Raw genomic sequence first — 27223 nt, forward strand, 5'->3', positions numbered from 1 at the left:
ATCAATGCTCTGCTGAGGAACTCTATCCCTAAAAGAGCCAATATTTTTTATCCTTTTACAGACCAAGACCTAACCTACCAAATCCAAGCACGATCTCAAACACATAAACTCCAGCCAACAAAGAAGCGAGAAACATTTCCATCTATTACAGAACATAGATCATTTCTGTAAATGTAAGCACCATATATTTTCTAAGACCTTCCCACTTTGTTAGGCCTGCACATCTAAACCAAACTATAAGCAGCTTTAACAGTAGCAATTATAAATCTAACTAGAGGTTAACCTAGTTATGCTGGGATATAGTCCCATACACACACAGACACACATACGTCTGTGTGTGTGTGTGTGTGTGTGTGTGTGTGTGTGTGTGTGTGTGTGTGTGTGTGTGTGTGTGTGGAGAGAGACAGAGTGAGAGAGAGAGAGAGAAAGATTATCTGAATTCTCACAGGTAATAAAACTTCCACCAAGTAGGTTTGTAGATAAAACCTGAAGCAGAAAAGCACTAACATTGTGGATTTCCCCTCTATCAAGTTCCTGCAGTCTGTCATTTAAAACTCCACCAGCTCTGGTGAAAAAAAAAATAAGACTCACTCTGACAAAACTAATTTTAGTGTATACATTTTATCTTTGCACTGGGTGATTGCGCCTGTTTCTATCTACTTTGTTATGTTTCATGTCAGGTTTAAGGTCTATGATAAAGTGAACGCTATATCTGTAATTGCAATTGTGTGTTATGAATTATGGGGCTATAATAATCAGATAAACTCTTCTTCTTATAATAGTCTATAATCATCAGGAAAAGAAATCAGACAATTTAATTCAGTATACCATGTCATTAACTGTACAGTGGCCATAATCATCTACCTGTGCTTAATAATCTGCCTGAATAGCATCAATACACACCTTAGTTCAAGTGTTACTGAATGTTCTGCTCTTCCAAGTGTGTGTTCAAGAATTTGCTCAATCCACTGTCAATCCACTTTTAAGTAATTATAAGTGCCCCTGTCTGTCTTTTTTTTCACAAGTGAACTATGAAGGAATGTGCTGCTGGCATTTTGTCTCCTTTCTATGATTTGGAGGCAGCTGGAGAGTAAAGAGAGGGGTGGCGGCGGGGCTGTCACTCAAATTAGACCAACCGCTTTTACGTTCAGCTGAAACAGACCACGAGTGTGTCTCAAAACTTTGGTACACAGACCTCACTGACTGGAAAAAATATCTAAAAACACAGACACAGCACTACAGTTGCAATGTACATTAATCATTATAGTCACTTGTCTGCAATTCGGGCTTGCGCGTTGCACTACTGACATGTTTGCATATGTTCATTTCCATTCCCCTTGCCCTTTTTTTCTAGTCTTCCAAGTCTTCATCAGTGCTAAAGGAAGTCAAACTCACTGAACAAAGTAGCCATCAAGGTTCAGTTATCAGGAACTAAATGAGCCAGAAATAGATAAGTCTAATTTGCAACATGATTACCGTCTTAAGTTTGATGTGAAAATTAAACCCATGATTAAAGTGATTTCCAACTTTGGAGACAGACACAAAACCTCAGACGACAGCTGGCCCTCGTCTGCTGACTAAATATCCATTTAGTCCAATCCCATCCAGCATCATGGTTTATCAGTGTGAACTGTGTTTTTACAGGAGTGTCAAAACATGCTTTGCAGCAGCTTGAATTTCCACTGACAAATCAGACTACAATATTACCATAGCTGGGACACACAAAGAGTTGATGGCTCAGATGTCATCTATAGAAGGAAGCGATGGAACACCTCATGTTAGGACTTCATGTAAATACTTAATTCCTTAAATAATGTGCAGACCTTTAAAGCGGCAGAGAAACACACCTCCAGTAACATGAGTGCTGAGCTACATACATGGCCCGAGCATTACATGAAAGGTGTGTTTTTCTGTACATGCACATGTGTGTGTGTTTATGTGTGTGTGTGAATGTTTCTTCATCTCTTTTCATCTTTTGATTGCTTTAATTACAGACTTACTGTCAGCTTCCCACTCAGTGCGCAGGAAAAACAAACTCTTAGGGCACATGAAAAGAAGTCACACACACATACACACTCTAGTAACACACACCTATCCCAGCTCTAGTCAGCCAGTAGGCTCTTTGATTCTCTGCCTGCCGGTGATCTGTCTTTCATTGTCTCCTCTCCCTGATCCCTTGTTCCCCTCTTTAGCTCTGCTGGAGCAGAACATCTCTCTCCCTGTCTCTGTCTCTGTTTATTTTGCATCGGCTGTAGGTGGGAGGCCTAATCTGCAACCAGGAATTCATCTGAATGTATTATTGCTTCCCTCTAACTATGTTACTATAAAGGGATTGCGGAACAATGCCATCCCCTCAACTAAAAAGTTCTATATATTAGGATAAACATCTTTTGGGGAATGTTCCTTTTATGGTGCTTTCTCTGTTGGATGATTCCCTTGTTTCTAGACAATAGAGTATGGTAACGGACCATTAAAGAAAGTACAAAACACTCCACATCAGCAACCTTTTAGGAACCACACTGACTTATCAATTGTTATTACCACACAAGAATACCGTCACAATACTGCTCTGGTCTAAATGACCTTACTCAATGATGGTTACTGTTGAAATATTGGTTTTCTGTAAAATAAATTAGCTTTGTATCTGCACTGTTCATTTCTGTTGGTTTCCAGTTGTCAGCCTTGCATTAATAAACTGCAGGTGCATGCTTTCACCCTTTTTGGAGATTTCTCACAACATATCTGAGAGCTCTTGGAGTATTTCTTGCTTGCAGGTAATTCCAGGATGGATAGACGCCGGATGGATGTGGTCGTGGGGTCGCAAGAATCTTCAAAGTGCAAAATCCTCGTCAACCCATTGAAAAAGTAAAGAGTAAAGAATTTCAGTACTTACTTAGAGGGTTAACATTTGCTAACCAACAGAAGCATGCATGCCTACTTCTAGCAATGTGCCATGAGCAACACCAGGAGGACGTAACACAGATCACCCCACGTCCCACACCCATATGAACAGGTGCCCCGACCAACAACATGATCCTTCACCAGCTTCCCACCTGCCAATTGTTCCACCGAGCCAGAAGCACCACAGTTTGGGATTAAACCTGCCAGGGTGTGAAAGAGTTGTTCCTGCCAACACACAACAGTCTGGTTTAAGCTTCATCTTAAGGCAAGAAATTTCCAAAACCTGACCTGTCAGATCTCCCTCCACACACTCTGTATGGAAGAAATCGATGACTAACAAACTGAAGCAGGTTCCCCACATGGAGGACTCTTAAGTAGACACAAATTAGACCACAAACCCTAATTTGATTAAACTTGCTCCATGTTAATTTAGTATTGGTTTGTTGAAACGTCTGTGCGGCGCATGGGGAAATAATAGTGGTGACAGTGAAACCTATGATTAGAAAAAAGATTTTTTCCTTTTATGTTGCTTTGGTGGGATTATTGCATGTAAATTAAAATATAATCAAATGCAGCTACCTCTCATATTGCTGGCGAATCCAGACCCTTAGGGAGTCCAGAGGATCCACTGCTTTATTTTAAGTTACCTTGTCCGTCCTGGTGATTGTGAGTTGTGTGTTGAATATAGAACACAATAAGGTGAAGTATATTATCAGAATAGGCCTTTTCTTTATTATTTTAAGAACAGTGCATAAGTGTTGAGGACATGAAGAACCTCAGCATATGGAATAAAGATTATAGTATTTCATTAGAATAGCTACAGATACAGTAGTGGTAAGTCTTAATAATTTACTGTGCTGCAAACATTTACGCTTACTTTCCAGTGCTTTTAGTAAACTAAAATATACTTAAATATGAATATACCATTAATACTTCATGTCTACCAATTAACTAAGATACTCTATTTTCCACATACCTACGGCGAATACATTGTATTTCGTTTCATTCAGTCTCTTTAAAATTTACTTTAATGGTAAAAAAATAACTTTTTATGTTTTTCTATTAAAAATAATAATGCCACTCTTTTTGTTTTACTAGTACCATATGCTAAATCTGTCTTGAGTAATTTAAATCTGAGGATGAAGTATTTGAGTGGAGTCTTTTGGTACTTTTTAGATGTAATAAAAACCCTAAAAAATTCATTATCCCCGTAGGGAAGTTGAGGCTGAACATTTTGTTTCTTTAGATGTATCTTCTCCTGGATTGCTAGATTACCCTCTCCCTATAAATCTGGAAGTCTTATTACAATCATATAGCCTACATTAGATCCAAACTGTAAAGGTTTGCTGTAGTTCTTGCACATGGTCCTAGTTCTGGTGAGGCAGTTTGGAGAAAAGCCACCAAACAGCCCTGCCATATATTAATTGAGTAACCTAATGAGCTGAAATAACTTCACTTCCATATGTAAACTCTGTCTGACGTGTTTAGTGGAGTTTTGTCTTAGATGTGTGACGCATTATGAAACATTCAACCCTAACAGGCCTCCTGAGCTCTATAAATTTCTTGACGGGGGGAAATGGATATGCTGTGTGGATTGAAATCAGCTGTGACATAAATCTCAACAATAACTTTCACAAGAAAAACACAACAATGCCTTTCCTTTCTATGATATCGCTCCAAAGTATAAGAGCCATTGTGTGAATTCTAGTACCAAGCAGCTTTAAGCGACGGAGCAGCAAGAAAGTAAACAAATCATCTATTCACTTCAGTCTGTTATAGGATGATCATGACTACAGGCGCTGGCTTTGTTAGTTTCTCTGCCTTCATCCCTTTAATCCTCAGAAACCATATGAACTTCTTTTGAAGATGAGTTACACTCCCTCCCCTGTCTCTTCTGTATGTCTCCTTCGCCTTTCTACCTGTGAACATGAAAGGTTCAATGGCAGCAGAGACGCGCTGTGCTGGGGGCTGCAGGGGGAGAGAGACGCAGATAGAGAGACAGAAAGAAGGGGGGAGCAGAGACGGATTGATTTCCACCTCCAGCAGCTACAGTTCAAAGCCAGCCAGCAGACTTCAGAGGCTCGGCAGGACCCAGCATGTCCCCAGCCGGGCCGAGCTGCCTGTCTGCGGGCAGGACTTCCCCCGGGGGCCCCGGGGCCCGGGACAGTCAGGCGGCACCGAGAAAACAATTATGCAGACAGAGGAGAAAGGTGTGCAGGGTCACAAACGCACACTTGCTCAAACACACACAGCCAAAAATACAGTGTCACAGGCAAACTCACAGACACATCATATAGCCTACTATAAGAGTGATGTGGCGTATTTAGCAGCACTAAAATTATTTATTATGAATAAATGAATTAACCAAACGTCTTTGCTAGCCTACTTTATGAATTTCTATTATATTAACACTGATCAAAATCATCACAAGAGAATCAAGTGTTTAGGATTCAAAATCCATAGCCTTGTCAAAAAGCAGTTCAGGCCTAAACTGTGAAGAGAGTGATGTGAAAAACAATCTCATTTGTCTTCCACCCAGGGCTACAACCTTTGCACCAACATGTAGCCTGCAGTACCTTTCACATAGACCTACTTCAGGATGAATTAGAGAATATGCTTGTTTACAATGTTTATAAATGCTTTTATATTACTGTATATTGTACGCTAGGTGGCTGAAGGGAGTACAACCTGTTGTAATGTGACAAAGAAATCTACCTTGTACCCTTGTTACACACAGAGTGCAATGTATTTCATGTAGATGACATTCATGCAAATAATAACATATCCCTCCTATCTCATGCACTTGACAACAAACATATCTGCATGTATAGCCTGAAATGTAGCCAATACTTTGGCCAGCCGGTGGAATCAGCCTGTCAAAGAAATCCTGCTGAAAAGCAGTTTTGGTGTCACTTTTGCATATTTTGACAGAAAACAATAATTATAAACTAACAGATATATAATCTAATTTTCATTTTGACATGCATCAGCAGTGGTTATGTCTGATGCCTTCCTAAAGCAACACAGAATAATTATTCATACTTATTTTTCTTAGCGGTAAAATTACACTAAAGCACATGCTTGTTTGCCATCATAAGTATTGCTCAGGAATTTCCCTAAAGTCTTGCAGCAATCCGTCCTTGCATTCCTGAGAGCGGAGCTGCTAAGATGTCTTACCTGGAGCTCAGAGAGGGGGCACGCTGGTCTGGTTTCTCCGCTGCACTGCGGGATCGGCTGGCGGGCGATCAGTCCTGGTGATCGGTGATCAATCTCTAGCGTGGTGTCGGATAAGCATCGCCGAGGGACTAGCTGTCTGCGAGTTTTTACTGCAAGTTGTGTCTCAGCCTCCACTTTGGCGCATGTCGGTGTGTCTGCAAGCTCCTCCTTGATGTGAAAAAAGTGAGAAGTTTTCTCCGCCCTGAATGAGAAACAGATTAACGTGTTCCAGGTAGACAAATAGACAATTAACATGCTGCAGGCCACGACTCAACCCCGCCATCTAGTGTTCACAGGCATGTAGTGGCAGCACCATGAAAGTGGCTAAACGTGCATTCACTAATACAGCTTTAACTTTCACAACCACTGCTGTGTTTTTTCCTATTCTTTTATATATTGCTGTTCCCATACTCTCGGGAATATGCGCATATGCATGTGTGTGTGTTTACATACAGCCTTACATGCATGTTACAGTAGGGCTGTAGCTAACTATTTTTATACTATTTTCATTATCAGTTCATCTGTCAGTTATTTTTACAATGAATCAATGAATTGTTGGACAATAGCAAATAGTTGGACATGTCCAAAATGACATCTTCTAAATTGTTTGTTCTTTTGGTTCAGTTGTGAATGAATGAATTTACTGTTTGTAATGCATATGATAATGACAATAAACTTTAACTTATACAATTACAGCTACCATAACTATTACTGGTATTGCTATTGCTTACAGAATACTACTGATATTGCCACTATGACTAACTCTACTTCTATTTACATTACCACCACTCCCACTACAATTTCAACTAATACTATTAATACTACTACTTTTTCACTTCACTTTAATGGCCACACAACCAAGGTTGGTGCAATGTGTTTTTGGTACAGTGAAAACACTCAGTATGCCGCACAACATATAAGCAGACATGGAACATTTATAAATAATAATCACAATGTTTTTAGGTGGACAGAGAAAAGTTCTATCTAACTATCACCATTAAAGGACCTTACATGAAGCCCACCCCATACACACAAACACCTTATTTCAGATGATAAAATGTCTTTGAAACAGAAGCTATAAATTATTTTGAGTGTGTCTGTTTTTGTGTGATGTGGATGACTGGTGCCTGTTGTCTGCGTTGGACTAAAGCTTGGACTTTAGTCTTCCTCTCCTCCTCCCCCTTTCCGCTGCTTCTCCTTTTCCCAGCCACAGGAAGGGTGAGATAAAAGAGGGGCTTTGAAAACACCGGGAGTCCTGTAATTACTTACTCTCCCTCTCTGTCTCTGTCTTTCCTTCTGTCCTTATTTTTTAATTTTCTCATTATCTCTATATTCTTTCTCTCTCTTGGTCACTCTGCCTTTATTCCTTATTTTTCTCTGCCCCTCTCTCAGTCAGTCTCCTTCTCTCTTTTTCCATCCTCCTCTCTCTTTCTTCTCTCCGTCTCTGCAGAGGCTCATTGATGTCAATCCAGGGGCTTCTTGACTGAAAAGGAGGATGAGAGGAGAAGCGATTAGATGACAAGAGAGGATGAGGAGAGGATAACAAGAAGAGTGATGAGTTCTGCTGAGAGAATGATGGCTGCTCTGTCAAAGACCGGACAAAAATACATATTAAGCAAAACCTGTATTTACTATGATGGATGGTGTAAAACAAAAACACATGCAACTGACTCTGCATACGGTGAAATGGGGTATAACGAGACAGGATATGTTGAGATAATGTGATAATGTATGAGACGATACAGTGAGACGAGCTGAGATACATGAGGCATAATGTGACAAAAAACTTTAGACAAGCTTAGATATGATATGGTATTATATGATAAGGCAATATAACAGAAAATGGTAGAGGATTGCATATTCTTTACACACTGCATGATCTCTGTGGGAAATTGTGTTTCTTGCAACATTAGATACAGCACAGAAACAAAAGGATGGATTTTTTTAAATTAATGAAATAGAAAAATACATTGGGTTAGATTTCAGAAGTGACTGGTGTTTAAGGGAGAATAGGGTAGTGGTTAGTTTTAGATTAGATCTGCTCTCATTTAGGATGATCAGGCTAGGTACTTATTACTCCTTAAACTTACTGGTTACTTATTACTCCTTAAAAAAGTAATAAAATGACTTTACTTATTACTAGGTGATACTGGGTAACTAGTTACGTTACCACCCTCCCCTCCCCCCAAACAAAGCAGTCTTTCCCGACTCTCTACTTTTTAACTAATGTAATCATAATAGCAGGAAGGAGTTAGTTTTTTACAAAACCTAGGCTATATAATTTCTTAACGCCACCGGCTGCAAAAAAAATATATAAAATAAAGCAAGTAAAACCCGACTTTTGAACTACTGTATGTATTTATAAGGGCTTATTCAGGATTTTCACAAAACATTCAACGTTGCTTAAGGCACTCTGTCCGGACATTTCCAAGCATCACTGGCAGTAGCGGCCGGAGTTTCTTACTGAAAGTTTCACATTGCTGTGCTGCTTTAGAAGATGCTTCAATAAATTACATACAGAATTGTTCACGGCTGAAAGGTTTTTGCTGGTCGCACGAAATTTACAACGGAAGACAATGTTCTTTGCATCTTAGACTGTGACACAACAACGGCAGTAACATTACTTACAGCTGTGGAAAGAACGCCTCTCTCCCTTGTTCTCCATTCTTGCTTTAGCTTCTTGGCTAACAGCTGACTTGAACAACATAAGGTCCGGTGCCGCTGAGCTGCCGCTTCAGTAACGCAGTAAAGCAGCGTTACTTGGATTGGTAACTGTAATAATATTACTGTTTTGGATATGGTAATCCGTTACACTACTAATTACTGGGAAAAGTAATATTATTACAGTAACACATTACTCACCCAACACTGCTCATGTGTGCAGGTATCAGCCAATGCTGATTATCTCAAAATACCAGATATTGGCCACATTAATCAGTAGCCTATGTATGAAATAAGTAGTAAATAAATAAATAATTAAAAACTTAGTCATTTCATCAATCACCTGTTAAGTGTTTTTTTTAAGCCTGTGGGCTGTTCTGACACATGTCAGAATCAGACATTTTGAGTAGTACAGCAGCTCCCCCCCCCACACACACACACACGCACACACACACACGCACACGTACACACAACATCAAAGTACTGTAGCTCAGAGAAGATAGCAGTCAGTGGAGGACTTTTTTGCTGCTTGGAATGAAGTTAGGGTAACTTCAATTTGCCGCAAAATCATTAAAAACAAACTTCCTCATGCTTTTTATGTGCCCCAAGGAGGCTCGAACTCTGAAAGCAGAAGGTGAAAATATGGTCTAACCACTTTTCCACTTTTCAAGCATGAAACCTATGCAACATAGCCTAGGGGAAAACAGAAAATATAAATATTTAATATTTACTAATTATATTCCATTGAAAAGTGTACATTTAAATCACACTGAATTCCAGGACTGTGATGATAATAAAAACCCATTTGCATTATTGCATTATGTACATTACTTACTGTTTGTAGAATTGCATCTGATTCAGTGTTACATTAGAACCACTTCATGTCAGGGTCTTTCCACTGAACAAACACGAATCATGTATAAAAAAACCCCCACTAAAGATCATGTATGTCATGACAGGTAGACAACCTTTGAAAAGAAGAAATACAATGAAAACAATGTCAAATTGTGAAAATATTTTGGAGTAACCGTAGTTGAAATATCACTCCCTTAAACTTGGCAGTACTTTTTTATGATGACAAGTGAACTCCACACACTCCACACTCCAGACTCTATGACCTTGCTAGAACCCCTGTTAGTATCCCCCATGCGCACTGTCTGTGTGAACACACATTACCTAACTACTATTCAACAAGGAAGCAGAGAGCCGGTTGCCATGGAAACTGTCGTGTCAGCTAACCTACTTTCGCATGAACGAAGGACATTGGTCGATGGGAGTGAGGTGTATGGTACGTGGAGAAGATCTACACATACACCCAAATACTCACTACATATTATATTTGATCGTCTGCAGGCAAGCAAGATTTAATCTTTCTCCAGCAAAGCAGCATGGGAGAATTCTTGTGCATGCAGAGAAATGATTGTATGAGTGAAATGAGTCTATGAAACTCTGATGCAGAAGAAAATAGCTACAAAAAATACTAGAATATAGATGCAGTGTCGGGCCAGGTCAAGTTTATTTTCATAGGTTATCACCATGAAAAATTACAGCATGTAAGTAACATGTGCAGTTCAATTGCATCATTACAGCATGTACGTAACATGTGCGGTTCATCTGAATTACAGCATGTAGGTAACATGTACAGTACATTTGAATTACAGTATACGTAACATGTATAGTACATTTGCATCATTACAGCATGTGGTGTGCACGTGCATTAATTGCACAGACCATTCTGGGACACATCTCATTGTGACATCTCAAAGACCCGTTTAACCCTTGTATCTCCAAAATGCTGGTTACCATCCCTAATTGACATGTCTACTATTTAAACAGCATCGACCTTTTTTGTCTGTTATTGAGAGCACTGCGTCCTGTAGGGAGCCCTAACTATGCTGTTTTGCTGCTTAAATGGATTGAGGGTATTTTCATCCAATAATCATTTTTGTTTGCTTCTCCCTGTAGTTCCCCTCTAATTCTGAATCATTGGCTGTGGAGAATTGTATTAAGGCGATGAAACACTGGGCATTAAACATGAGTGGGCATGATAAAGAGAGAGAGAGAGAGAGAGAGAGAGATAGACCATGAGTTTGGGGCTTATTGCCAGCACTTGTGGGCTGCTGCTCTAGTGAGGCATTCAAAATCAGAGCTTGACAACAACAACAACACACACGTATTTAGTTGCAGAATTACTGTAGCATTGCAATGTTCTGCAGCCATGTTGATACAAACAGACCTATAAGAAATGGCAGGTCTCTGTAGATGAAATGCAAGGGGAGTTTTGTCTCACAGCCGAGCTGAAAAAGTGCAAAAACATCTTCAAGTTACTCCATTATTGGTTCAAAAGACTTGACCTTTACTTGTTTTGTGAAGTTTTTTTCTTCCAGTTATGAGTAGAAGCTCCTTCTACATTTTGTTTTCTTTGCATTTTGGGGCACAAAGTGACCTGTTATTTTGCATTTCTAGCCACTAGAAAAGATTGAACTGATTATAATGACACAATATTGTCATTACAAAAAATAACAATACATTTGCAATACTGTGACTTACATATGTTGTTAAATGAATTACAGTATTCAACATTTTCTGAGGAATCAATGTAAATGCTGTGGGTTGCACACTGCACACACACACACACCCTCTTTGTATGCCTAAGCAGTCCACCCTCTGCTTTTCATCGTGGGTGGTAAGTAGCGCGCACCCACCCCTCACCCAGGAAGGCGTCACTCTGTCACACATACACACACACACGGGGGGGGACACATACGCACACATTTGGCTCAATCATTCCCTACCCCTCTAGGGCTGAATGTGAGCGCAGAGCAGGTCTGAACAGGTGGACAGAGCAAAGCAAGCCTGCAGTGATGGCTGAGAAACAACACACACACACAAACACACACACATTTCCTTGTCCTTTAAGACAACACACACACACACACACACACACATTTCCTTGTCCTTTAAGTATTGTGTCCATCAAGGGAAAACTCAGTGGAAATGCTGCGGTTTTAATATTTTCTTATCTTCAAACAATCCCACTGTTTAATTGAGAACAGTCCTGCATCTCACATCTATTATATACATGGTATTATAAATACATCACCTGGCTGCTAATATAGTATCTGTGAATTACAGCGCAATGTCTTATAATGTCTTTTGTTTTATAAGGTTTCACTTGACTACAGTCATCTTTTATTATCCCTTCAGGCAGAAGAATAATGATTGTGTTTTTGTCAGATTTTGCCTACCACATGCATCACTGATGATTCTAGGAAAACCACTTGTATGTCTCTTGTACTTGTTTATAGTCTTATATAATGGGAAATTACAGAGGAATTTCAGTAAAAGACTTTTTGGAGATTTCAATTGTTCAAACAAACAAACAGAAGAAAGTAGAAAAAGATCAGCTGGTTCCCACCAGGCGTCGCAATAAACCAATTTATCCCAAAGCCCCGTGCGTCAGCTGGATGTAGTTACTGAGGTAATGAAAAGGACGTCCATCCTGTCAGGTGGGGATCATACTGGTGAGACGCCACATAAATTCATACCAAAAAGTTTAAGTTTGATTTGGTGTTTGGACTGTCGCCTACACGTAGGACAATCTGTTTGGAAGCACACATTAATGTTCCGTCGTGCTCAAACTTGGGTGACATCTCTCAAAAACGGCGCCTTCATATAGGCTAGTCTTTGAAACTACTGCAGGCCACCTCTGAGGAGGTTGTGAGTGCATTGCTGGTGTCAGCTTGTCTTTGTGGGACACATAACTGGAAACCTTTCAACAACCTCTCAGGGTGGTTAGAAAGGTGTGACACCCAGCCGCGTGCGTCTTTATCAATCAGTCTGTGTGAAGGTGTGAGGAGAGAGAAACCTGAGCTGCTTGTCTCCAGTGGTTTTTGTAGGGCATCTCTCTCTTTCTCCCCTCCCTCTGTTTCTCCCAGTCTGTATCAATATGTCCCTGGTGCGTGAGCGCGCGCCGCAACTCTGATCGGCGCGCGGTTGATGATGATGAGAGCGTGACCTCACCGCTTTCTGCACAGCTGCTGGAGAGCGAGAGAGGGGAGGACAGAGACAGAGAGAGAGCGAGAAACACAAACACGTTGAGGGAGACAGAGAGAGGTACTGAACAGCGGAGAACACCGACAACACAGGGGCACACTGCTCAGCGCGCGGGGACTCTGGTGGGGCGTCCGTTGGCTGTTTCCCGCCGGTCTGCCTCCCAGAATGTTCTGTGCCCCCGGTTCATTTCTACGGTACACGAACCAGTCGCCGCGGCGTCCCCACGGACACTGAAGCCCAGATGCTCACCCTCTCCGCCGACATGGACGAGTCTTCGTCGCTTCTGGATCTGCTGGAGTGCTCGGTGTGCCTGGAGCGCCTGGACACCACGGCCAAGGTGCTGCCGTGCCAGCACACCTTCTGCCGCCGCTGCCTGGAAAACATTGTCAGCTCCCGGAACGAGCTGCGCTGTCCGGAGTGCCGCATCCTTGTGGACTGCGGGGTGGACGACCTGCCGGCTAACATCCTTCTGGTTCGCCTTCTGGACGGTATCAAGCAGCGGCCCCAGCGAGGGAGCGGAGGAGGAGTAGGAGCAGGCGGGAGGCAGTCCCTGGCCGGGGGCTCGCTGCAGGGGTACGCAGCCGGGATATCCGCTTCTCCCCCAGGCAGTGCGATCAGAGAGCTGCCCGTAGCCATCAGGAGCTCCCCTGTTAAGGTCGGTTACTTTCCCACCATCCACGATATGTGCCAGTATCTCTCTCTCTCTCTCTCAGTGGAGCACTAAACACACAAACTATGTTTAAATGTCTCCACCTTTTTATGAATCCTTGTTTATTCACAAAACCCACAAACTTCTTAAATTACGAATTGGAACATTTTGCACATAGTGAGGAGCCTTTTTTCAATTCGGCACACACAAATGACATAAGAACTTTAAGATTAGTTCCCACTGTACGCTGCTGCCCAGTGTAGCAGCAGAATTTGGTGGAAGAAGATGTCAAAGACAATTGTGCAGACCAGTCCCGCACTGTTTATCACTCATGTGTTTTTGAAATCGGGAACAGTGTGTTCAGCATGCTGTCTGCACAGATATTCAGTATGGTTATGTAGTACACCTTTAAAGACTATGCTCTTAATATTCACGTGGTGAGACTGATTGCAGCATTGATTGTTTGATAAGAAGCAAGAAGAACAAAACTTGGTTGAAGAGTCCAAGAGAAAGCAAGAATAAGAAAACATGTCTGTGGTTTTGTCATATCCTTATTGATGACATATCTATTGACTGATATATTTTTTATAGATTGTTTGGCTGACCCGCTGAGCCTGTGATATTCCCTGGTGTGACACTACTTTGGTATCATAATGTCTGACCTGTAATTCCACAGAGGTATAGCCTAATTAAACTGAACTAAATGAGCAAGAGAGGAACAGAGACATACTGTTTGAGAGAGACTGAAAGGGTCACCTGTCTGTGATACTGTTGTTGCCATAGTCCTGGTGAAGCCCAGTTGCCCACAGGCTGTGTGAGGTGTCATAATCCAAACTCAATGGGAGAGGAATGGAGAGCCTTGTTTACTTGCTATGCAGTGCATCCAATGCGTTGTCTCGTGGCTGCAATGTGAGACGTGTTGAAGAATGTGGCTGTAATGTGGGAATTAGACAGAAAATGTGATATCATCAGTGCTGTGCTGCAAAAAAAGAAGATTAGTTGTATTTTTGCATCCAGGTGGAATCTAAAATCTTAAACACAAATCTTGGAAAACAAAAGCTGATGTTGTGAGACAGAAATACCTAGTTTTATTGCAGTTTCACTGATATTTCCTAGATGCTTCAGTATTATAAAGTGCAAAATCTTAATAGATCATTTTTAATTCATAAACATCTTATCGAATGGTTTTACAGTGCAATCTTTACTTTTTTAATCTATGCAATTATGTGTTGCTCAATGCACACCTACAGTAGTAGAGGTGTGTAGACAGGTACCTGACAAAGGTCCATGAAAATAGGCATTTTCTATGAAATGCCACAAATGTAAATTATGTCTCACTTGCAGCCAAGAAATCCCCAGATATTCAATCCACAATCATATCAAACAGAGAAATGAAAGCAGCTCCTAACACTTGAGTGGAATGTCAATATAGATGACAAAGAAACACTAGAGTTAAAAGTTTTTAAAAAATTCTTTGCACAAGAAACAATATTCACGACCTCAATGACAGCTTCATTTTTTTTTTTTACTTTAAAGAAAGAAAAGATTTCCAGACTCAATACTTCATGTTGTAACTTGTTGAGACGGATATACTGTATTTGTCTAAGGTGAGCTTGTGTTGTGTGCTTACTGATAAATGAAATGGGATTTCTCAGAGTTGGAGTGCACGGGGGTGGTCGTGGGCAGGCTTGTTCATGTCTGCCCCCCCCCCCCCCCCTCCCCAACCCCACAGTACTCAGTACAACAAGACTTATCAGGCAAGCTGCCCATTGATTGAGGCAGTGGAGCGCTTTGGTGTGTTGAAGTGCAGCAGTGGTGAGTTGTCACTCATTCACAGCGATGAACAGAAATCCAAACCCTCAGTGACATTTCAACTAACACTCACATTTCAATTCACTCAATAAACTTTACCAGTCCCTACAGGGAAATTTTGATGCCTGGTACATGAAGAAAAAAAGCACACACACAAAAGAGACATGCTGCATTATAGGCTTCAAACAGTAGAAACATGTTTGAATTAGAAATACCACATAACGTCCTATAAAGCCTGATGAACATCTTAAATTTATTTAGTGCGGCCAGCAGCTTAAAATCCAAAGGTATTCACTTTAAGGTGTCATGAAACAGAGAAAAGCACCAGCCACTTCTCACACTGGAAGAGCTGGGACCAAAAATATTTGAATTTTTTATGACATAATTAAAAAAACGAGAGACATATCAGAAGATGTGTGAACACTGTGGCTGAAGGAGTGTTAACCTTAGTAAACACAGTGCACACTTCTTTGTGGTGGCCAGTCTGTGTTTGTGTTAGGACCCCATGTGGTGAGTGGAAGTAGCCTTTAGTGCCAGTGAACACACACACACACACTCACATGCACACACTCACATGCACGCACACACACACACCTATAACCCATTACCCTCTGCAATCCCCTGCAGTCATTTTGCCCAAGTCCCCTCCAGGCTCCCTTGGGACCAAGGCTTGGGGATGAAAGTGTGAATTAATCTCCTTTAACAGCGGGGTGTGTGTGAGCAGGGGTCTCGCAAAGGGAGTTAAATATGTCTTTGAGTGACACTCTAATGCAGTACTGCCACAGTTATTGAAGGAGTCACACGGGTCAATCAGAGCACTCTAGATCAGACATTAAGACTTGTAGATGGGAATGAATGTGTTGCTATGGAAAGAGGAGAAGAGGCGGACGTGCTGAGTCAGCAGCAAGACCAGCCTTTTCCCCCTGCTGTTTGTGCTCTTTGAGCCTCTGTTGCCGACTTTGTGCTTTGACTAATAAGAGTTTGTCAAGACTGATAGTTTCTTTGTATTTTTTTGCCAATGAATGTGTGAAATGGCAATCTAAAATACCTGCATATGAATAATTTTAACACAGAGAATTAATTTGCATTTTTCATAGCAATATATCACTACACATTGTTAGTGTTATTTTCTCGAATCGGGTACTGGGTTATTCAAGCAGTCATTCACTTGTATTATATGGTACTTTTTCTTTTTGTCTTGGTCTTTGTTTTTTGCTGTTTAACCTTAAAGAAGAAATGTTGAATCAAATTGGGAACCTCCAGGTCTGAAAAGTGAAGCCAATGTTAAGGGTCTGTATCCACCAAAGCATTTACATAATTTCCGCCTACTTGCTCTGGCCTTTGCGCTGCATGAAAAGAAGGCTGAAACATGAGAGCACAGACTGTCCGTACTCGGGTTAATGAGATTTTGCGGGCGAGGAAACACCTCGGCGAGTAGGCACATCGTTTCGTTCAAGATCGGATGTGCTCGGTGCGGTGTTTGTCCCGTCCCTCCTGGACTGTGATTGGACGGCTGGGTAAAAAGTGACAGTGATGAGCTCAGCGTTTTTCCCAAAGTTGAACATTTTTCAACTCTCAGCAACCTGCATACTTTCTAACAGCCCACAGGGGGCGACTCCACTGGTTGCCAAAAGAAGTCAGATTGCATTACAATTGCACCTGGCAAAATGAGCGTACTTCTCACCTGATTTATTACTTCAGTAAACACTTTCATAATGAGTTTTTGTTCTCAACCGTTTGTTTCAAGTCTTCAATACAGCAAGACGTTCATTTAGTAGATTATGGTCCCATTTAGAGGAAAATAGACGTAAAAGCAGGGTATCCTTTAGGGCATGGCTATCTTGTGATTGTCAAGTCGCTACCATGGCAATGTGTCAATCAGGCTAGAGGCAACTCTGTGTACATTTGACCAGCACCTTTGAAAAAGCTTATTAGGGGTTGACTGTTTATTTTTCTGGTAATTACATTTTGTTTTAAGCCTGTTATTTACCAGCCAAAATCCCAGTTAATATCCCAGGTGAATTAAGTGTGCATCTTGCTAAACAACCTAGCAAGCGCCATTCTCTCGTCCAAATATGGTCACGTCCGGTGTATGGTTTCAAAAAACCAAGACGGCCAAAATACCCAAGTCAAGGCTTCAAACGGTAGTCCACAAACCAATGAGTGACGTCATGATGACTACGTCCACCTCTTTTATACAGCCCATGGTTGAGCCTGTTAACAGTAACAAGATAACTTTGGCAACCCTAGTCCCTCAGTGGCTCTGTTGTACGTCAGCTGTTGCAGAGATGACTCGCCACTTCACAGACAGCAGTGTGAAGACACATAAAGTATACAAACAGAAGAGGTGTTTTAACAATGTAACAGTGTCATCCTCCTTTATTTTCAGCAGACTTGGACTGCTAGTCACTTGAATGAAATTCTTTTGTTGTTAAAAAGTAAAATAGATTGGTGTATGCCACAGGAGAAGGAATCAGATTTTCCTGACATTACACTGGTAAATTATGTGATTGTGATCCACTTTTTTCCTTAGTCTTTAGTAACATGACACACCGGTTGATACTGCACACCTCCTGTATAGCTATGAGGGCTGTTTCTGTTACTACTGCCAATGATGTTGGTTGTTGGTGTGTTGGTTTGAAATCTGGCACATATATGTCACAATTGTGTATCATTCTGTGTATTCTGCAATTCAGTCAACAGATTTTTAAAACACTCTGTTATTGCTGACATAACAAAATTACAGGATTATGCAGCCTTGGTGGAGATATGTTCTCTCTAAGCGCTTTCTAGTTTCTAGCGAATTTGTTTCTATGATGACAAGAAAAACACTTCAGTCTTTTTTCCATGTGATTCCTGCACATTTCCAGCATGGCCTTGGTCAAATGCAACACATACAGAGCAATACATTCTTAGAAACAGTTCACTCCGTTGTGGTCCCATTTTCCCACAGTACAGCGTGCTTATTTTAGAATGATGTATTGATGTAATTACCCTGTACTTAGGGACCCCTAGATTTAACTAACTGGGTAAACTATACCTCCAGACAATAGAGAATATAGTTTGAGACGCCTTCTGCATTGATTTGCTTTGGTTTGATCAGAATGTTTTCAGTTGTCAATAAAGTTTGAAAATATTCTACAGACAAATACTCAAGACTATATATACCAGGGTCATTACAATGTTACGACACTGATGGATGACTCTCCCTGATTTATGATTTTTTACTGGCCTTTGCTGCTCAGCCTCTTGGAGTCTGTTGTTTTTTGAGATTTGGGGGTTTATGGATTATGTGGTGTCTCTTTTACACCTTCCTGACTAACCCAGGTTCCTGTTTGGTATTCATAATGCTTATCTTCTATAATCAGTCTGTCAAGGATACATTTGTACAAGTGTCTGTGAGGGGATTAATTTTGCACTGTGCTGAAAATATTAAATATCTTATATTTGATCATTTTTTAATGTTCAAACAGGAACAAGAATCCAATATATTCCACAGAAAGACGTTCTTGTCAAATACAGACCACTCTGCCTGTCCAATTCCCATCAAAGCAGTGTGTCATAATAATCCCAACCCTTGATCTTCTCCCTTACCTGTATTTACCTTGGGTTGTTGTGCCGACGCCCGAGGTCACCACGGCAACGTACTGAAGCAAGGACGCCACCTGCTTTCATCTCTTGAGTGAGACAATGCTTTGCCCTGTCATTCCCGTGTGTGTGTGTGTGTGTGTGTGTGTGTGTGTGTGAGGATTAGGTGGTAGTTCAGGAAACAGTTACCAATCCCTGTAATGATCCTTTGAACCTGTGTCTTTTGTATTACATTGTACTGGACACACACACACACACACAAGGCCTAACCTTAACCTAAACCTAATTCTAACCTCAGCCTGAAAACCAAGTCTTTTCAGCGTACTATATAATTTACACGTCCCTTTTCACGTGTGATTTCTTGACATAACGTGGTTTGGAGACCAGTCGGCGGGTGACAAAGACGGTGTCAGCTCGTGTAGTGTGTGATTTCCTGTCGCTGATCAGTCACGCAGTGTGAACGCCACAACGACTTCAAGATTATATCACAAGACAGCAAGTTGTGTAGTCTGAACAACACAGCGTTGTGCTGACACTGAAAGTCTTGTAGTCTGCACGAGCCTTAACCCTAACCCTAAAATCAACTCTCCCTAACCTCAAACAACCCTTAAAACTTGTGGGGTTCAGCATTTTGGTTGAGATGGACACAGATAGAGTTAAATAACCTCACACACATACTCGTTCCCAACAGTCACCACATTTCCTTCTCTACAGCTCCATTCATAGTTAATCTTGATATCTCCCACACCTTTACAATAACACAGTGTGAGAGAGCCTCATTTTTTAGCTTCTTCTCTCACGCGCGCACACACATGCGTGCACATTCATTCAGATTCATTAGTGTTATAAACTGCCGATCTCTTGCAGTAAACAACAAGCTCTCAGTCATTACCTCCACATTACTCTCTCACTTCATAAATACTGAACCATGGCCTGACACTATATGCACACACACAGCTAAATAAACACACACACACAATTCATCTTCTCAAGTCTGGGTATATCTCTCTGGACACGTTTCTTTCTCTATGCATCGATGTGTGTGTATGAGTGTGTGAAAGATCTCGCTCTGCCTTCTCAACCTTTTTCAACCCAGATTGTTAAGTGAACACACACACACAAACAACACACACACACATCTTTTTCCTCGGTCACACTTTACCCATTCTTTCTCATCTTCCTCTCGCTTTTTCTCTGATGTTCATGTGAAGAGAACTTAATTAATTTCAGTGTTACCACATAATGAATGAAGCTTCCCTCCACACACAGACGCACACACAAATGCGCTGCCATTTATGGAGTAGTTAAAACTAGACTGCTCTGTGCTTCCTGGGATCTCTTGGGAATTATGCTGTTTTGTAATCGTGTGTGTGTGTGTGTGTGTGTGTGTGTGTGTGTGTATGTGTGTGTGTGCAAACATATAGTATGCATTCATCTATTTCCATGGGTGTTTACCAGTTACAGTTTTCCCCTAGACACAAGGCAGATTTGGATTTTGAATGGTGTTCAATGAAGCTACCCACAGCCAGCATTCATCATTTTGTGGTTTAAACCATTTCATGCCCAAATGTACTGTGTTAATGTTTCCTCCAGAATTTTATTCTTGCCTGGAAAAGCCTCTGAAATTACATTTATTTTTTACCCTCCTTTGAAATGCAGGGTGGTGCTAAAAATATGGTATAGAAACATGATGTTACATTTTCAATAGATTCACTGGCAACTATTGTCTTTTATGCAGTATACAGAGAATGACAGCAACAGCTGGACCAAATATGATCACCAGTAAAATGTAATGTTGTTTCTACTGATTGAAATACCTGGAAATATCAGCTTGTGGTAAAAATTGTAAATCAGTTTTGACCAGCTAATATGTCCCTAGCATGTACTTTCTCTTACAGCGTTGCACTAACTGCTTGTGTCTGTGTTGCCGTGAATCTGGGTGATGTCAACTCATGTCAGTTTCGTCCTTGGCCCTGCCAGCGTCCTGCTCATACAAATATAGAGGTGGGTCAGATGATGGGATTGATGGATGAAGGCAGGGTGGCGGTCGAGGACATCTTACGGCTCGGGTGATGGTGTAATGAGAGAGTGTGTGTTGTTTAGTTTGGGGGGGTTGATGCGTAATGGGTGTTAAAGCCTAAACAAGCTTTGGAGCTTGACTGCCATTCCCACGGGTGTATGGGTGGAATCCCATTAATCCCATCCCCCCAGTTGCACAAATACACACATGGGCACGCACACACATTAGGTTAAGGGTTAACCCCCTCTCTCCTGGTCCTATTGTTACTATGGAGATGAGGGTGAGTGTCACTGGCCACTGTTTAAGGCAAGACATTTCAGACAGAGGAACGGTGGCATATTGTAAAGTTGAAATTGAAACATGGCACCATGAACATGTAGTGAACAGGAAAACATGTAGGTATGTCTAACACATCACATTTTAGATATTCAAAGTTGCACAGAAATTAAAATAGATTTTTGCTAAGAATTCAGTATATAAATCCTTCACTTGTGTTCTTATTTGGTCAAAATTGTAATTACCAAAAGAAGAAATATTTTTTGTTTTCATATGCCACAAATTGGTACTGACTGACGACGTCTGTACTGGTAATTTGACTCAAATATATTCATATCACTTCAATTCCAATGGACAGTGACTGTTCAAATGAACAGAAAGTAACGCCTTATGGGAATCGGTGCTAACATTAGCAACTAGGCTAACTAGCATCCACCTGGAATACAAACAGCACACTTCCCAAATGTCTGTAATGGTTTAGCCAACCCTATTTAGGCTTATATCTGTGTCTGTGTTCATAGGCAATATAAGGTTATGGCACGTTCCAGTCGGTAGCGTACCACACAGACTCACATCTCCTAATGCCCCACCCAGAGGCCTTATCCTAGGTGTTATTTCCACAAATATGTCCAAAAACAGTTGTGTCCTCTTTGGGGAAAAAAGTAATTATGTACAAGAGCTGCAGTATCATTAGGTGCATATTTCCTTATACAAAAAGAGAGGAGAATTCAAATTCACATGAGAGAATGAGATTTGCTATTCTACACTCCTCGTTATTAGCAACTGGATGAGATCACCAGTGTTACCATCTAAAGTGAATGTTTTTAAGTAAGTGTTTTTTAAACAGAGAAAGCAATCATGTGTGGCCATGTTGTGTAACGCAACAACTTCATAATTAGTGCACCATCTAGAATCCTGTCCGATTTGGGTGGGCGTTCATGTGCTATTTCCTGGTGGGAAAGTCACGGCTTCTGTACTGGCATCACATTACATGGTTTCTGACTATGAAACCGATAACATTCAGAGCAAACCTGAGTTACCTCCTGGTGCCAGCTGGGACTGCCAATGTGTAAAATTACCCCAAGCAGCTTTAAAAAGCCTTCTACAATGTAGGGAAAGTGTTAGGAGCTGTAGTTTGTGACTCCAGGTAGTTTTACTTTGGTGTTAAGACCCTGCTGACTCCTCCAGCAGCATGCAATGTAATGTGTGTGTCTGTTGTAATAACAGATGAGGTTCCACTGGTGATGTGCTTGAAGAAGTGGAACAGTTCTCTTGGGGGAAGAGATTCGTGGAAACACACTGTGGTTTCTCCAGGTGTCAGACAGTGCAGGTGTGTGTATATGTATGTGTGAGTGTGTAACGGTTATTCATTTCCTTCCTGTCTTGTTGCAAAAATGCCTCTTCCATCCTCCACCTCATCCTCCTCTTCTTTCTCTGTAATGGAGAGATGTTGAAATGCACCCACCACCCACTTTAGACTTGGCAGGAAACATAGTCTTGGCTCCAGTAGAGACGAGAGATCAGTGTATATGCGCACTCACAGACACACACACACACACACACACACAGATACACAAATGCACACACATCTGAAGAGAATTTGGAAACATGGCAGCAAATACAGGTCTTCCTCTTCATCGACCTGCTGTTCATTCTCACAGCTCTCAACTTCAATTCATCACCAGCAGTGTTTATGGATCTTTGTGAAATCATTCTTTTCCCCTCTTTTTTTTTTTTTTTACAATACCCTTAGGACTTTTTCTTTTCTCCTAAAGGATTTTATCTGTAAACTTAACAGTAAATTTTGAATGAATTAAAAGAGTAATTTTGAATTTTATACCAAATCACATAATCTAATAGTCTAGGTGTTAAAATACTGATACCAATGCTTAAAGGTACAATGTGTAAGATATGGCCAGACGTTTAGTTTAAAACATTAACTAACATTATCAACAGAATATAAAGAACAGTTAAATGTTATGTCAAATACGTCTATGTATTGTGTCGCAGAGATATCTACTTAAGTTAGCAAGTCCTGTCTCGTAATACCACTTGTACATTGAGAGGCAATAGTCCAATACGTCAGGCGAGTGGCAAGTTTGCTACATTACACAAGCTCTTTTGTTTGACTTTTTCAGTCCAATAAATAAACTCACAAAATGTTAAGAAATGTAACGTGTGTTCAGTCCCGATCCGGCCATGTTGACTGGAAGGTCGCTGAGCATGGTTCCATTGCCCCCTCGTCTGGCTCTGTTGCCCATTTCAGATTCACTGAGGTACTAGGACAGCTAACTTAGCTGCACGGCTAACTGAGCTAATTAGCTAATGGCAGTTAGTAGTTATGACCTGATGTGTGATATGCTGCCCCCCTTTTTATCGAGGATGGATGCAACAGGTGGAGAGTAGTCTCAGTTCCTACATATTATACCTTTAAATATGATATCAACACAGAAATACCTAGCATATCCCATGAGACCAAATCACTCTTAAGTTACCATAAATTCATTACAGGAACATGAACATCTCAGGAATATTAAACAGTACCATAAACTCACTAATGAATATTCCACAGAAATTGTGACCCCCGGAAATATCATTGTAGTATTGTAGTTAACCGGGGATAAATATGATATTTTTCTAAAATGTGTGCTGCATGCATATGACTTTTTGGATGTCAGATAAGAACATTTCAGGTTATTTCGGGACACTCTCTGATCCACAGTGTTCATGGCTGCAGTACAACTGTGATCAGCTTTCCACTCTGACGTCTGTGTCCAAACATCCCCTCCTGGCTGTGTGTGTGTGTGTGTGTGTGTGTGTGTGTGTGTGTGTGTGTGTGTGTGGGCTTATGTGTATTTTGTTTATGCATAAATACTATGTGTGCATATTTAAATTGGCATATGCATGTCGGTGTGGTGTTCGGGGATGGTTTTGGATGTGTATTTTGAATGTGCCTTGTGTTTATTATGTATAGGTTGCATATAAATCTCCCCTGTGCATGTGTGTGTTGTTTGGCTGCTTTATGTTTTTAAGCAGAATGTCTCAACCTTTTATAGTGCTGGACTTGGGGTTGAAGAATGAGGTTGGTTTGTGTGCGTTTTGTGTAGCTGGTCATGGTAGTTAGAAGGAAAGGGAGTGTGCAAGGGAAAGTTGGAAGGAAACGCAAAAGCCTAGTGGCAGTTATGTAGTGAATTTTTGGCTTGGGGTCTGGTGTGGGTATGTATGTGTGTATAAGCGGGACTTTTCTCCCTCCAGGACAGGGATTATGTAAGCACAGAGAAGTGAGGTCAAATATCACCCTACGACCAGCTTTGTTCTGTTTAGACTGGGAACAATGGAAACACTGGTACAATCAAACTCATCTGCTCTTAAATATAAAAAGCTTTCTTTTTGGTTAGTGTCTGCTTAGTGTCTCTCTCCAGTACGAGAATGTATGAGCATATTAGGGCCATTGTAGCTGGGGGAGGTGGGTATGTTCTGAGAAAAGAAATCTGAATTTCTGAGATTAAAGTCGCACCTTTATGAGAAAAAAACTTGGATATTCTCTGAGATTGAAGAGGTAAATTTACTAGGAAAAAACATTTTTTTAATTGTACAGTACTGTAATAATAAATAGCCTTTAAAGGCCTGGACCCTATTTTGGAAAATGGCAATTAATTCAGGTGACCCAAACTGCTGGCTGGTAACCGTGGTAACTTTTTTCTTGTTTTCTTGTTTTAAATGGTTGATTAATGTTACATTTCTTAAATTTGTTTGATTCAGTAACTGTAGTTGATGCGCTTGGTACCTTGAATTGTCTGCAAAGGTTTAGGGTTTGTGTTTCAGCTCTGGTTAGGAGCAATGGTTTGAAATGTGTGAAATGTGTTGTTGTTGAGAAAGTTAGGTATGAGTAGGAAGCTGGGGTCAAAACAATGATGTGCATCAAACACCAACTAAATACTGGCTAAAAGCACTTTTTAAAAACTTTTCTAGCATTGTCTCTTCAAATGGACCATAAAATGGACCATAACATGACATGGAACATGATTGTGGAGCTGAAGCTCACAGTGGGTTGTAATTTGCTTTGTTAGCAAAGGGGCTAACATGTGGTGTGATAAACTGATTTAAACCACAGCTTGTTTTAATTTCCTATTGTGACGCGTGCTTTACAAAATCAATTAACTTTTACTTTAACTTTACACATGCATATCAATACACCAAGTTTGTTGTGAAGTTTAAATAGAGTGACATTGTGACAGTGGTCTGACGGACGTGCAGAGAGCAACATGTCTGAAATGGCCTTTTGTACCATTACACTGCATTTGGGCTGAGGACCACAGTGATTTTAGAAAGCTAAAGTTCAACAGAATGCTGAGTTTTCGTTATAGGCAAAATTGTAGGCTATTATTTGCTGTTATCGTTGTTTACACAGGCAGGGAGGAACACATTAGTGTGTGACATGATCCCTGTCTGTCATACAACTAGATCATCACTGAAAATGTACTGGAAAAGTCCCAGAAAAGGATCTCTAGAAAAGAGTAGGAACCCTGACTTATAATAACATTTTGAACCTGTCAGAAGCAAAAACAAGCCCTTTAGTGGACGTACTTTGATGGGCCGCAATGGCCCACAAGCATTACATTGCAGCGCTGTTTTGCTGGACCAATTTCAAAGAATTTTATTAATGACATAGACAAAATAGGTTACAGGTTGAAATATACTGAACATACCCTTAAATAACAAAAGCACATCTGAAAAATAGTGTTTTTTTCTCCAAATGCAATGTTTTTTTTGTCAAAATTTACCACTTTAATCTTGGCAGGAGTTTTTTCTCTGAATTTCACCCCCCTCCCCCGGCTCAGTAATTGACTTTTTTATCTATACAATGGCCCTAATACAGCATCATATTACAGAGACACCAAGCTGACTGTCATTTCCTGTAACTACTGGATATTGCAAAGCCACTAAATCTCTGACCTTTGACATGTTTGTTCTTGCTTTTAAGTTTCACTTTAAGAAAGAGAGAGAGAGAAGTAGAGTGGAGGAAAGTGAGACAAAAGATGAGACATTATCAAAAGACCAGTCTGGAGCTCAGATTTATACCTCTATTATACTGTATAAATCTATTCTCTGTGATTAAAGAGGTAAGGGTTGATGTTTAGCAAAGTTTTTGTGTGTGTGGTTGTAGTAGTGAAGGTTTCCTGGTGTCCTGGATTCTTCATGCTAAAAACGGCTTTTTTAAAGATATATAGGAATTTCAATAAAATGTACTGTAAAGGCTGGTACAGGCTGCCAGTGTCCTTGGCAATGGTCATGTTTGTTTACAGTAATTGTAGTCAAATATCACACCTAATGTGTTAATTATTTGTAGGTGTTAATGCCGCATTAAACACATTTATACAGATAATTGGAAGGCAATTGGAACTACAAGAACCATGTCAAAAGTAATGCACAGCAATACACAAAGAAGCCAGAAGGAAAAGAGTCCAAACATCTGACATTAATCAGTCCATGTTGCTTTGTGTTGACACACGCTAAGTAAACAACTTGTTTCTGCTGGGTTTTTTTTCTGTGGTCCAGTGAAATTAAAACATTTTCAGTTCAGAGACAGCTTGGCACTTACTTTCTTAGGGAGCCTGTAAATGCCTACATATACCAGTATGCAGAAGATAATGTGTGAGCTTCTGCATGGGAAACTCTGAAAAGGTGCCCATTGTGAAGAGAAAGCCAATTTACCTGGCTGTTTGTAGTCAAAAACTATTGTCAATGGTGGGAAATGGAAGCAGTTACATTAACACTGTTGGCTGCAGGTGACTCAGTTTTCAACCTTCTCTTTCTGGCGGTATTATCCAGTATGGACTTAGATTTGACATCTGACTGGACAAAAAATCAGTATTATTGTAAATTTAAAACTTTTGGTTAAATGATCATGCTGTTTTAACATTTCACAATTAATTATTCCAAGCAAAATTTAATTAAAAAGTATCTATATATACACAGATAATTACATACAAACTATCTGTTGTTGTATTTAACACCATCCTAATTATTAAACCACATAATAA

General features: G+C 40.6%; 2 protein-coding genes across 4 annotated transcripts in view; one reads left to right on the forward strand and one right to left on the reverse strand.

Annotated features, from left to right (window-relative positions):
• edar (ectodysplasin A receptor) overlaps nucleotides 1–14376 on the reverse strand; it is a 44745-nt gene extending 30369 nt beyond the window's left edge. Inside the window, exons 1-2 of the mRNA XM_038720270.1 lie at nucleotides 14240–14376; nucleotides 6079–7600 (exon numbers count right to left, since the gene is read on the reverse strand). Of these exons, the coding sequence (XP_038576198.1) occupies nucleotides 6079–6372 (294 nt within the window). The 5' untranslated portion in view covers nucleotides 6373–7600; nucleotides 14240–14376. The remainder of the gene's footprint in view (nucleotides 1–6078; nucleotides 7601–14239) is intronic.
• LOC119903947 (E3 ubiquitin-protein ligase SH3RF3-like) overlaps nucleotides 12785–27223 on the forward strand; it is a 102666-nt gene continuing 88227 nt past the window's right edge. For 2 of the 3 annotated variants that reach the window (XR_005444633.1, XM_038720268.1), the window contains exon 1: nucleotides 12786–13489. Coding sequence is in view for 2 of the 3 variants with exons in the window: in XM_038720268.1 (XP_038576196.1) it covers nucleotides 13076–13489 (414 nt within the window). In the remaining variant the exon portion in view is untranslated. Of the gene's footprint in view, nucleotides 13490–27223 lie in introns of all 3 variants that reach the window. The other variant, XM_038720269.1, reaches the window with a different exon arrangement.

The sequence above is a fragment of the Micropterus salmoides genome, unplaced genomic scaffold (genome assembly GCF_014851395.1).
Source record: "Micropterus salmoides isolate LMB-PRFRI ecotype aquatic unplaced genomic scaffold, ASM1485139v1 Ms_hic_scaffold_15, whole genome shotgun sequence".
Lineage (NCBI taxonomy): Eukaryota > Metazoa > Chordata > Actinopteri > Centrarchiformes > Centrarchidae > Micropterus > Micropterus salmoides.